Consider the following 14,108-nt stretch of genomic DNA (forward strand, 5'->3'; position numbering starts at 1 on the left):
AACTCATGGTCTGTATATAAATGACTAGATGTTATAATAACCTCTCTTAATAAACCCCAATTAAAAATCAGAATTTATATATATATATATATATATATATAAATAATGAGAAATTTCTCATAATTTAAAATCAGAGGAAACATTTTAATTTTCAATGAATTATTTTTGAAATTTATTTTGAAAAGAATGAATATATTACATAATATTACCTATTATCTAAAGTTTGAAAAATGGACAATGAGATGTAAAGATCATCTTTCAAGAATATTAAATGAAAAAAAAAGTTTTCAATATAAATTTAATATTATGTAAATTTATATAAAATTATAAAATGATAGAAACCTTTTATTTCCAAGGACATTAATTGAAAAAACATTTGATTTTAAATGCAATATTCCTACATTATCATTTTTGTTTTATTAATATTGATAAATGTCATATAAAAATAATAAAATTTAAACTTTAAAACTATAAATGGAAAAAAAATTAAAATTGAAATATATTGAATATTAGATTAAAATCTTATCAATTTTGTTTCATAATAGTCTAAATTTTGTCTTTTGGTGACTACCAGAGTCAAACATACCAAATATCATGTAAAAAATATGTTTTTAAAATACGACAACACTTTACAATACATTATAACACTATTTTAGAAACGTCATGAATGCATTATAACACTATTTTAGAAATCCTGAATTACAATACATTATAACAATATTTAATGAGCCTATTATTGAATTCATGTAATGCACATTATTTATCTTTTTAAAATTGATTAATCTAAAAAATAAAATTTAAAATAAAGATTTGAAGTTCAGGATCTCTAGTCTTCCAAATTTGATTGATGTTTGACATTGCATCAAGTCCCACAAATTATAATTGTTGTTGTTCATAATAAATAGAGTTATAATTAAAAATAATAAGTGTTGGAAAAGACCAATTTTCTTCATTTATGTGAATCTGCCTTATTGTACGTTGGCAATACATTGAGATAGAAAAATATTGAATTGCTTTTGTTCGTAATTAATGTTCTCTGAAGTCTAATGATGCAAAATTCTTGGAAGGAAAAGTTGTTAATATTTGACAACAAAAATGTTGGAAGACAAAAAGAATATGAGAAGTTTTTCATTGGTAATGTGACCAACATTTTTTCATTCATTCTTTATATTGTTGACATTTATATTGGGAGACGTAATTTTTTTATTTTTTGAAGCTTATTTAAGAAGCTAGATTGAAAATTAAGAAAAAAAAAATATTTTTTTATGAATTAACAATTGTTATAAATTAAAGGTTGAAAATTTTCCAAAATGCCAAATCCTTATATATTAAGAAAATAAAATATTTTTACAAATTAACTATTGTTGCTAAGAAACTAAGAGACTTTACACGTAAAAGCTCTCGATATTTAACAATTAAAGGAATATTGAAAATCGAGGTAAACAAATATGACATTTCATAACTCACGAATCTTTAAACTTTCAAGTTACAAATATTCAAATTCAAATTTAAAATTGTAAAATAACTTGGAAAAAGTGTACTTTTGTGATCAATAAAGCTATCTTCGTTATGAAGTTTTCTTTCATCTATGATTCTATGACATGTTGATATGGTATTAAAAGAACAATTATTTTCTTCTACCGCTTGTTTAAATATTTCTCCCCTTTTTTGGTCATTTACATAGTATAAACATTTTTCAAGAAGGTAGGTAGATTTTTTAAGACATTTTCCATTTAAAATTATAATACAATAAATTCAAATATAACATTGCATTGAGACTAGGGATGTCAAAAAGATCCGTACCTGCGGGTATTCGCGGATAAAACCCGCAACAGGTAGAAAATGAATATTAAAAATGCATACCCGCTACCCGCTGGTACAGGTATTTTTGATACCCGCATGTTAACGAGGCGGGTACAGGTATCATAGTATCCGTACCCATGGATACCCGTACCCGCTAAACTTACATCCCTTGACATTCTTCTCTTCCCTTTTTTTGAAATTAGGAATATACATCAAACCTTATATAGACAATTACATTTATGGTATGTTTGTTGCCAAATGATGAAATCAAAATAAGAATACTTAGCACGTGACAATTGAGATTTATTATTTGTTTATTTTGTTTATTTTTTAGAATTAATCGGAGAAAGTGGATTTGTTGATCAAAGCACTAATTAAAAAATTTTCATTGTGTTGAACGTCATTTCATATTTACTTTTACAATTATTTGGACTTGTATCAACTTGAGTTTATTTGAACTTTATTTAAAATTTATGACAGTGATGCATTTTATTTTATTTGAATTTATGATTAAATATTTGTTTTTTAAATAATTTTGCAAATACCCGCGGGTACCCGTGGACACCCACGGATATGAATGTATATATATATATATATATATATATATATATATATATATATATATATATATAATTTGAATTGTCTATATATTTTATCTGTTAGCTCACCCTATTTGCTTGTGTTTGACAATGATCATGTAATGAGTTATATGGGAGCAGATGATATTGTAAGTGGTATTGGTGAGGCATAGAGCTATAGAGGAGCTAGCCTGGGAGAACTATTTTATGGCATGTTATGATTTTACTTTTATGTATTTGAGAATAGTGTTTTATTGGTTTTTGAATTGTAATATTGGTATTGGAACTTAAAGTTTATATTCGGACAAGTTAACAAATGTTTTAATTCTCCCGTGTTTTGGGAAGAGAAATTATTATTAATGAGTTTTGCATTTATTTTCGTACTTTATTTATTTAAAATATTAATATTCAACCAGGATGTTACATTTGGTATCAGAGTTTTGTTTTCAAAATACTTTTTGGAGTCTTTGGGGAGTGAGCTTATTGTATTTCACTTATGAGACTGTTTTGTTGTTATTGATTGTTAAAATTTGATTCCATAATTATAACTTAGTTGTGTAATTTGAACAACTAAAAATGTGGCGTGCTAAGCTATGATAAATAGGAGGAGGAGAAACAATGCTGAAGCTGATGAAATTGCAAATGCAATCCATCATATGATGATGCTATATAGCCTATTGCAGCACAGAGCCATGATTCCACCCAGATAATTGAGCTTTAAAACCTAAAGATCATTTCAAGATTCGTCTTAAACCAGATAAAAGCCTATTAATCAACTCAGATCCCTTTGTGGTTAAGGTGATTAGACAAATCTGTTTTTAACAAATTTTCTTGTAGTGATATATATATATATATATATATATATATATATATATTTTGGTAAATTTAACATTTTTTAAAACTTGTGTGAGTATATATAGTAAATATATTTATATAAAATAAAAATATAGTTGAGATATAGAATAATAAAATAATATACAAATTTATAAATTAAAACAAAACATTAAATAGACATATTAAAAATAAAATAAATTAGCAATAGCTAAAAACAGAAGTAATATGGCATGTTTAGAGACAAAGTATTTAATTAGAAAACAAATTTAAACTTCTTAAATGGAATAAGACACGTGCATTAAAAAATGGTAGAAAATACTAAACGATTAAACAAAAAAACATAACGCTAGGAGACCACACGCTCTAACGAAATGAACTATTCCAGCTTTGAGCAATGAAGTTATTTAGCACTTTTTACTAATAAGTATTTATATTGGTAAATTTAACATTTTTTAAAACTTGTGTGAGTATATATAGTAAATATATTTATATAAAATAAAAATATAGTTGAGATATAGAATAATAAAATAATTTACAAATTTATGATCTTTAAATTATTTTTATTCTTTTAAATTTAATTAAAAATGGTGATTTTTAGTCTTATAACATTTTTAAAATTTTTTGTGAGTATATAGAATAACAAAATAATAAAAAAATTATAAGTTAAAACAAAACATTAAATAAACATATTCAAAATAAAATAAATTAGTAAGAGCTAAAATCAGAATTATATGGCATGTTTAGAGACAAAGTATTTAAATTTAAAGACAAATTCAAACTTCTTAAAAGGAATAAGACATGGGCATTAAAAATGGTAGAAAATACTAAAAAAGTAAATTTAAAACGCTAGAAGAAGGGCTTGAACCTCCGACCTTGTGGTTAACAGCCACACGCTCTAACCAACTGAGCTATTCCAGCTGCGAAAATTATGTCCAGTTTAGCTATAATTATAGTATGATTATGACATGTTTTTCAAATTAACTACCCAGTTCTCTTAAATATTTGCTTTTATTCTTGAAATGAGTTTATAACTGATTTTTATTCTTTTTAATTTAATTAAAATGTTGGTTTTTATTCTTATATGAAGTCCACTTCTTATTTACATTTTGAGTAGAAAATTACAAATTTGTTTACAAATAACATTTAATTATGTAAATATAGTTTACTTAAGAAGCTTCGTTTTTTTGGAAATAATTGAATATACGAAATTTTCAAGAAAATTTCTTAAAATGAGAAATAAAATACGAAAACTAATAATTATGATTAATAATACTTAAAATATAAATTATGAAAACTAATAATATTGTTACTTATAAGACTCCTTAAAAGAAGTCATAATCAATTTATTAATATATATATATATATATATATATATATATATAAATTCTCTTTCACGTTATTACCTATATATACATATATGTGTATGTATTATCCTCTAATTAAATTACTTTTATCCTATAGTGCAATTAGTTGTTTCTAAAACTAGAATCTTTGAATATTGAAGTGATACAATGTTTTACAATTATTTACTAATATATATAGGTATAATATTGTAATAAAGATTTAGAATACAACACACTTGGCCTCTGAAGCATGAGTGGGCCACTTCGTGCATTTTAGAGTTGCTGAACCGTGGTGTGGAAGGTGGTTTTTAGAACAAGTCCAATAATCTCATAGTTTTGATAGTGTTTGTCAGAATGAAGTGATAGAAGTTGAATGATATTCATATATATATGAATTGGTGTAAGAAAAAATATTTTATATATGTTTTAATTAAATTCTTATTCCTTGGATTAAGTGTTGTTTTCAATACGTTTTCAAATATTACTTTTAACATATTATTACATCATTTATGTAATATTGAGTAATCGAATTTGTGAAACTAATAATTAATTTTACATATAAATTTATCATATTAGCATGTCTATTAAAAAAATGGACGATAAACTATAGGTAAACTAAAATTATTTTTTAATGTGTAAATCAAAATCAAATAATTGATAGAACTGTAAACGTTATAGTTGCTTATTTTTAATTTTTTTTAACCAAAATCAAATGATTAAAACCATAAAAGTAAAAATTATTTATCCCTAGAGAAAAATACAATTAACGTAATACATATACAGAGAAAGTGGCCAATTCATACTCCACCTTTCAGTACTCTTCATACAAAGCATATGTTAATTTTTAGACTCTTATCCACACCATGCAAACTATGTAATTAATGTGCTTCATTTTTATTAATTACAATCATCCACTGTACACCCTGAGACGAGTAGTGATCCTCTCTCGACACATGGGACAATTCGTTAACTTGTATCCACAATCCCTGCAAGTCTATTTTTTTTTTCCAAATATTGTATAAATAATAATAATAACAATAATAATAAATAAATAAATTAATAACAATAATGGTAACTCACCATGTGGCCACACCCAAAGGCCAAGTCTCTTGGATTGGTCAAACAAACAGGGCAAACCTGTACAAAAGAATAATTAGTGATAGATTGATGTTAAGAGCAATGATTAATTAATGCTATGAATAATTGAAGTTGAGACACAAAATGGGTACTTTCTTTGGTATAAGAACATCATAGTTTTGTGTTGATGTGTTTAAGGTTAGTAAAATACCGATTGGTTGTGGTCATCAATGGAGGAAGGTGGTGCATTGGTTGGAAGACGAGCTAGTGAGGGTGCAGGTCTTGAATAGGGTAGAGGAGGAGCTTTTGGAACTATTCTCTTTGCTCTTCCTGTCACACGTCTATTTCTCCAAACCACAAAATAAATTTTTAGAATTAAATGTTTATTAATAATAGATAAATTTAAATTTATTTTTATTGAACTAACTTTAAAATTCATTTAAAGGATCATACCCGAGTATTCCAAATTCCATGGTTGCTTTATATTGGAAGGGAATCTCCATGAGAGCAGCCAGAGCAAAAGCTGCTTCTTTCTCCGAGGGGCTTATGTTTCTCGACATTATTTCAGTGAAATTAACAAACTGCACACAACAAAGGGAAAATCTGCTTTTTGAGTGTTTTGAGAACATTTTATCTTAACTCTTATATTTGATGGAATCTTAAAGGAACTGTATAAAAAATTATTTAGAAAATTAACAACCTAATTATGCGTTAAATATTTTTGGTGGTAATAGGTATTGTTATACCTGGAAATTGTCATAATCGCGTGCAGGTATCCTGTCATCAAACTTTCTCATGTCTTCCCAAGGCCCATCACCAACTCCAACAAGAATTATTGCAAGAGGATATGCACTGGTATCACAAATACAAAAATAAATAAAGAATATATACATATATCATATTATCAAGGTGATGAACTCTTTAGTTAACTCTTAAACTCTCGTGGGTTTTAAGATCCTAAATAAAAGAAAATGAACTAATCCATCATTACTAACTTCTTTAGTAAAATTGGGAAATTATTTAACTCATAATAAATTCGTACCAATTAAAACTTCTAAATAATGATCAATTTTAGTGATCAATAATTATTAGTAGCTATAGTGACCAATTTAAATATCAATTTACAAAACAAAAAATTATTAGTTACTAAAATAGTCATTATTATGAATAAAAAATTATATTTTGTCACTAAATTGATCTTTAAAATTAGCTACCATAGTTTTGGTTATCAAAAAAAATTTGTTACTAAAAATTAACTACCTAGATTTTGGCTACCAAAATGATTAAGTTTCTAAATTGGTCTCTAATTAATTAATGATCAATTTAGTGATCAATTATAACTTTTTATTTATAATTGTGACTATTTTAGTAACCAATAATCTATTATTTTGTAAATTGATATCTAAATTAATTACTATAGTAACTAGCTATATTTGGTTTTTAAAATAGGTTTCTAATTGAGATTTTTCTTATCATAAATATTCTCAAGTTAAAAGTGAATTAACAAGTTTAAAATGAAATGTAATTGTTATTTTTTTTCCAAACTGAGTATTTTATTAGACTCTAACAATTTGGCAAAGTTAACTCCTTTTTAAATGATTTTCACATTAATAGCTCATGAATTTATAAATCATTAAGTCATCTATTTAGTCTAATATTCTTTAACTATCATATATTTATCAATGTGATTTACTATTTTGGTTGGTTTAAGTAAGTGAAGAAGGAAGAGAGTTGACGTTAGAGGTGCAATGTGTGGAAGGTAATGATTGAGGAAGAGGGAGAAGGGAGAGAATTGAGGAGAAGAAGAAAGTAGAGAGATGAAGGCCGATTTTGTTACAAATTTTAGGGATAAAATTGTGATATCGAAAATTAAGGAGGTGCAGACAGCAAAACTAGGGGTGTAGGAAAAAAAGAGCCTTTGTAACCTAGTGGTAGAAGGGGTCTTCCGCCCTCTCTATGACTCACCTAAAATTTCTTAATATTTACTAGCGATTACTCATGTGACATATTTTAAGATAAATAATAAATATATAATTAATTATTAATATTTTATTGATATATTTTAAGATTAATAATAAATATATAATTAATTATTAATATTTTATTAATAAATACATGTGTGTCATATATATTAAGATTAATAATAAATATATAATTAATTTTTAATATAAAATTGAAAAATAAGAAGTTTTTAGAATAATGATTAAAAATAAATTACTTTTAAAATAATTATTTTTAAAATAATTAATTTTTAAATAATTAAGAATAAAATTGATATTATGAAATATAGATACAAAAGAGTAAATCTTCTTTATATATTATATATTGTTATTATTATAGATTATTATGTATAATTGTTTATTTATGGAATATAATTAAATATTTTCATTATTCCTTATAAGGATTGATTAAGCTATAAGTACCTTGCATCAACAATTGCTTTAATTGTCTTCTCTTCCTGAGGACTTAGTTCTCCATCTCCAGTGTTAACACTTCTTGTAACCTTAAAATCAAACACATTTATGCATATAAGATTTAAGATTAAATCTAATAAGATTAAACACACATGAAGAGAACTTTAATTTAATACCTGGCCATCAGCAACTATAACCAACACATGGAATTGGCCACGACTTTTCTCAACTATGTCTATGGCAGCTTCAATCACAGGAGCATAAGAAGTTGGTCCTTCATATAAAAAGCAAACGGAATCATTCCTTCACCCATGAATCTTAATCACTTTAATTAGGGATACAAAATGATTTTAGTCTAGTGACATTCACTTCCAATGAAGAATGAGTTATTTATATAAAAAATCATGATACCACATTCAACACAAAATCAAAAAATTTAATATTTGTAGTTCTTTTTAAGGTTAAATATGTAATTAGTCTTTGAACTTTGATATATTTTGACACGAAATTAAAATTTGTCTTTATCTGAAATTTTGATATATTTTAACATGCAATTGAAATTCATCTCTTTTCAAAACATTCATACATTTTGGTCTCTAAACTTTAAAAATGAATAATATAATCCTTTTAACCCAATTATTTTAAATATTTTTGACGTGTCCAATGTGTTTTTGTTACAAATAGTCCAAATGTGAGTCAAAAGTCTCATATTGAATAGAATAGACAAAGTTAAACACTATATAAGAATAAAGGCACATAAAACCATTACTTTAAGATTTTGGGATAAAAGTGATGTCAAATGCCTTATATGTGTAAGACTAATGTTATGTAGAATCACAATCTCTCAATGCCTATAACCACAACCTAGGAAAAAGAGAAAAAAAAACAAGGGACTCATCCCACAAGGGAGATGGTTGATAATAGTCCAACTGTGAGTCAAAAAGAATAGACAAAATTAAACAATATATAAGAATAAAAACCATAAGATTTTAGGACTAAAAATGATGTTAAATATCTTATAAGACTAATGTCATATATATATATATATATATATATATATATATATATAATTAAAATCATATTTAACTCTTTATTATTTATACTCATACTCTTTATTATTTATACTCATGAACCTTTCGATTCATTGGATTTCTAACATATTATAAGTGTCCAAAAATTTTCTTGCACAAAAGGAGTCATACCTTCAAGAACAACACTACAAAAGATTAAGGATGATAATGACCTGAAAGTTTCAAGTTGGGAACTATTTTCTGGTAGCAAGCCAAGACTTCCTCAAAGCCATGGCAAGGTGAATGATCAGTGTGAAAGCTAAACACTTCTTGATCATGGGTGGTAGCTGCATCATGATAGAAGTTGAGCTACATGTTAAGCTTGAAAAACTATTATTGATTCATAATTGGTGTGGTTTAAGCATTATGACTTACCATCACCAAAGCCAAAGCATGGAATCAAGTTGTCATCATCAAAGGGAGCCAAAGTCTTGCCAATAATAGAGATGGCCTTCTCATAAGGATTAGGTGTAGTTCCAATAGCATGCAGGCTTCTTTTATTGAATGAGATTCTGCCTTCATTCACAAACAATTCATTTCATCAATTAAATAAATTTAAGCAAATTTAGTTCTCAAATCATGCTTCATATATGACATTCATGTTCTATCACATACCAGTCCATTCATTACTCTTTGTAAAATCAATTCCAAGGATGAGATTTGAGGATTCTAATCCTTCTTTCCTCAAGGCTGTTGTCACCTGCATAAATTAAAAAAGGATAACAAATTTTCATGAAATTTGCTCAAATTAACATTTGCATAGTTCTTGACTTTAAACTTGATTCATTCTTAATAAATTTCATCAAATTTGTTTCCTAATCAATTTGTAAGGTAAGATTTTGAAGATTCAATATCACAAACAGTTCTCTGGTTCCTCTTTCAACGTAATGGATTCCCAAAGAACATTTTTAGAACTCAGTCACAGAAACCACCGTAGTTGATCTATTTTAGGGTCCTCTGTTTCTGCCCCTGCACAAGTGATTTGGTGACAACGCAGGCCATTAATTAACGTGGAAGAGTGCCATAGTGGAGTGTAATTGGTTTTGTTTTCTATGATTTCTTTGCAGAATTTTTTGCATGTTATGACTGGTATACCTCGTAGTAATGACCGAGTATGAAACATGCTTTGGAAAAAGTCGTTTGGCATCATTAATCATAAGAAAGCAAGTTCCATTTTCTTTAGCCATAATAATTGCAGAATATAAATATATTTCATAGTCATTTTAAGTATAATTAATATTAATAAAATTATTATTTTGTAAAATGAAGATTTCCCTTCACTTATATTTATATTTACTTAATATTTCAACTCCCACCTCAATTGGTAACCATATATCCCTGCACACTGGTGTGTGAAAATTGGAAAAATAGTGTCAGTGATATGTTTATAGTAAGGTTGACGCTTGACCTGCACCAGATGTGTGTAACATGCAATGACTCTTAGGTCCATTAGTGCCGTTATTCCCACGATGAACAACAATGTTTAAAGACTGAAATTTGAATACAATTTCCTTCTTCAAATTCTCCCGTATATTTTAAAAACAAAATTGGGACAGAATTTTAGACTTTAAAATTTCAAATATTATAATTGATATTAATAATATTTTCTCAATAGATTTAAAGTCTAACCAGACAGATTTCAAAATTGAATTTTCTAAAGTAAAATTTCGTGTCTGAAACGGTTATTACTTGTTTCATATGACCAATTACTATTCATCTATGGATCTATAGGTTGAATATGGATTAAACATTTGTTTTACAATTAATAAAACATTAAGACTTGGTACTTTTCTACAACAGAAATTATATTTGTATTGTTTTTATTCATTAAAATATTAGGCAATAAAAATAAAAAAAAAGAATAAGGGAGAAGTATATGATAAAATATAATAGTATAACTCCTGAAGATTCCAAGAAGATGTCTGAATGGAAAATTAGCGGTTGCACTTTAATATGAAAATGAATAACTAATTACAGGTGACCAACTTCATCGGTAGCCCATTTTTGGAAAAAAAAGTTGCTAGTTTCTTGGATGACTAAAAAAGGAAAATGTTTGGTTGGATAGAGATGAAATAATATATGTGATATATGAAGATATAATCAATGCAATATAATTAATATGGTAGATATTGATTTTTAAAATGTAGCATAGACGTGGAAGTCAATGACCTATGATCAATTTTGGAAGAAGATTTTTTTTATAAGAAATTGGAAGAAGCTTGTTATAATTCCAAATAAATTGGGATATTTAGAAACTATAAGTTCTACCAAATTATATATTAAGAAAATCGAAGGAGTTATAGCAAGGAAAGCATAATAATGCATTCCGTAATAGATGCTTTTTTCAGATTAGAGATAAAAGGGGTCTTTAATTGGCTGTTCGCAAGAAAGAATGTTATTTATTCTGTATATGGAGTAAATGTTTAACTCTTTGAGGATGGGATTGTGGACTGTTAAATAAATGTATAAAGAAAAAATTAATAAGTATTATTTTCAAGTTAAAATAAATTTATATATTTATTTTCACATCAAAACAATATGACGTGTGATAAACAAATCTGATCATATAATAAGTGAGATATTTTTTTAATACAGTGTAATAACAACTACTGAACCACATCACAAGAGTAATTGCATTGTACTTAAGAAATTAACCTTGCACTTGTATTTCCATGTCTACTTCTTACTTTGTCTTCTTAATCAAAGATGAATATGTTGTTAACAATCATATAATAAATCAAATTTTGAAAAAAGAAAAATAATACATTTTCAGCCACGTTTTAAAAAAGAAGGGAAACATGTATCTTCAAACGAAATGTAAAATTCATTAATATGGATAAGAAAAGAACAACTCTGACGTTATATATTATAAAACATAAAAAAGACCCAAAGAAAATAAACCGACAAAAAAAAAGGCGAAACTAAAAGGTTGAAGACAGAAAACTTCGTCTATATTCTTAATTAATGGAATAAACATTATTCTTCAAATTTATTAACTTTTTTTTTTCTCTCTCTCTCTGGATGTTTATGTGTCATTATTTTCATATTTGAAATAAATAAATTTAAAAAATTGAAAGTGTAATTTGTCAATTATTTTAATTCAAATTTTCATATTTCAAACATGACCATGGAAGAAACTATAATAATCTGTCCTTCTAAATACTCCAAGAGCGTTAAATCAGTGTATGGAAAAAATGCAAAAATAATTTTTCCTTAACTTTCTATATTTTCATTCATCACTAAAGTTTTTAAGTATCACGTTATTTCCTTTAAATACGTTGAAATTTTAAAATGTTATAACAAAACAAAATTCATTAACAATCTCATTACGGACTAGCTCTGGTTGAATGAGTTTTGGACATATTAATTAAGAGAGAGACAAAAAAGTGTTTTTCAGTAACAATTTTGAAACACTTAAGTTGAAGAGGCTGTACCACATAATTAATTTTTCTAATTAATACTGTTTTTATTTTTATTTTTTGAGAGATTAATTTAGTGAATAAAAGTATAACAAAAATAAAATTAACTCATACCTGTTCAAGGGTAGAGAAGTTGTCACGGATAAGAGCATACTTTTTTGCTGCAGATTGCTTCTTGTCCATGACTGAAGAGCTTTGTTTAGAGTCAACTCTCACAAAACTTGGTTTCTTAGAAATGGATTGTGATCGCACCGGTGGTGGTGGTGGTGGTGCCGTCGAAGAAGGTGGTTCGAGAGATGGATATAATATTGGTGGTGGTGGCAACGAAGAAGATATTTGCGATGGAAAATTGGGTGGTAAACCTCTTGTGGTCACGTTAGTGAAGATTCTTCCACCTCTTCCTTTATCATGGCTTGAACTATGACTGCTATGCTTTTTACTTTTTCCAAAGAGGTTGCCCATGGCATCTTCAACTAGGTTGCTCCAAAACTGAATTAGAGGTATATATATGTAACAAAAGTATATGTTAGTGATGAGATAAGAGGAAAATATTTATATAATTTAAAGGGAAACGAGTATGAAGGTTCGGGAGTGTGCTTCTTCCAACAAGATTATATACTAAATTTAAAGGTGATGGGTTGAAGGAGAATAAAGAAAAATGAGTTGGGAATATGATTCTTTTCCCTTTATTTTTTTTGCTTGTGAGATTTGCTCAAGTTATTGTACTCCTCTTGTGACTCAATCAAGAGGCTGAGGAATTTTAACTAGTGCCCAAACTAGGTGGCCTTTCAATGACCTTGCGTGTTGAAGGGTGCTTATGAAATCAATGAATGAAGTATATAAAACTTGAATTTTTTTTCTATGGTAATCAAAGGGGTCTCTGATCACAAAGTACACAATACTGAATAGCAATCAGGGCTAGGAGAGGTGAATAAGAAGTAAATATTCGTTTTTAACACCTGTATCCTCTAGAACTCTTTAATACTCTATTTGATACAGTGGAGAAAAATAAGTCAGGCAGAAAAAAAGAATGAAAGGAGTAAAAATAAATATAAAGTAAAATAACAATGAAATATGTTTAGCTGAATAGAAATATAAAAAGTTAAGAGATAGATAAATTAATACCTAACTCAATAAAATTTTGTTAAAGGTTACTAGACCATTTAATTTTACCATCAGATGAAACATCTTGTGTATGTTTTAGACAATATAGACACTACAACAAAGTTAGGATATCGTGTCTCAGGGTCAAAGTCTACGCCAATTATATAATGTTATCATGACGGGATGACAAATCAAAAATAAAATATTAAAAAAAGGTTTGGAGTCTGCACTATAATTTATTCTAAAAATTACGAAAAAATCAAAAAAATAAGACAAAGTCTGCAAAAAATAGATTTTGGGTTCGAAAGTCGATTACGTGTGGGAAAAGTATTAACATCCCACATGCGTCCGTCCTAAGACAGTACCTTTAATTAAACGTGCAAAGGATGTGATTTTTCAAAATATTTATTTTCGCTGATTTACAAAAGAAACAAAAATAATCTTTTGGTTTTTTGGGCATGACGAG

At 26.9% G+C, this 14,108-nt stretch overlaps 1 protein-coding gene and 1 non-coding gene across 2 annotated transcripts; both read right to left on the reverse strand.

The window, feature by feature from the left end:
* Positions 1-4,059: 4,059 nt before the first annotated feature.
* Positions 4,060-4,133, reverse strand: TRNAN-GUU. The gene has a single exon. It is a non-coding gene; the product is annotated as a tRNA-Asn (tRNA).
* Positions 4,134-5,298: 1,165 nt separating this feature from the next.
* LOC114170487 (E3 ubiquitin-protein ligase RGLG4-like) lies at positions 5,299-13,123 on the reverse strand. The gene is made up of 11 exons (XM_028056009.1): positions 12,653-13,123; positions 9,735-9,819; positions 9,495-9,635; positions 9,293-9,406; positions 8,226-8,323; positions 8,059-8,138; positions 6,382-6,487; positions 6,089-6,216; positions 5,847-5,976; positions 5,639-5,695; positions 5,299-5,552 (listed from the first exon to the last, which is right to left on the reverse strand). Exons 1-11 carry the CDS (start codon positions 12,998-13,000, stop codon positions 5,466-5,468), a joined length of 1,374 nt encoding a protein of 457 aa, XP_027911810.1. The 5' UTR covers positions 13,001-13,123; the 3' UTR covers positions 5,299-5,465.
* Between the last annotated feature and the right edge of the window lie 985 nt (positions 13,124-14,108).

This window comes from Vigna unguiculata, chromosome 1 (assembly GCF_004118075.2).
Source record: "Vigna unguiculata cultivar IT97K-499-35 chromosome 1, ASM411807v1, whole genome shotgun sequence".
In the NCBI taxonomy this organism is placed as follows: domain Eukaryota; kingdom Viridiplantae; phylum Streptophyta; class Magnoliopsida; order Fabales; family Fabaceae; genus Vigna; species Vigna unguiculata.

What these genes read in the sequence shown, in the direction of transcription:
- LOC114170487 (XM_028056009.1), bottom strand. Translation starts at nt 13,000, where the DNA reads ATGGGCAACCTCTTTGGAAAAAGTAAAAAGCATAGCAGTCATAGTTCA. An exon ending in GCGATTATGACAATTTCCAG is followed by an intron (nt 6,217 to 6,381) that starts GTATAACAATAC and finishes TGTTGTGTGCAG; the next exon opens with TTTGTTAATTTCACTGAAAT. An exon ending in CCTTTGGGTGTGGCCACATG is followed by an intron (nt 5,553 to 5,638) that starts GTGAGTTACCAT and finishes AAAAAAAAATAG; the next exon opens with ACTTGCAGGGATTGTGGATA.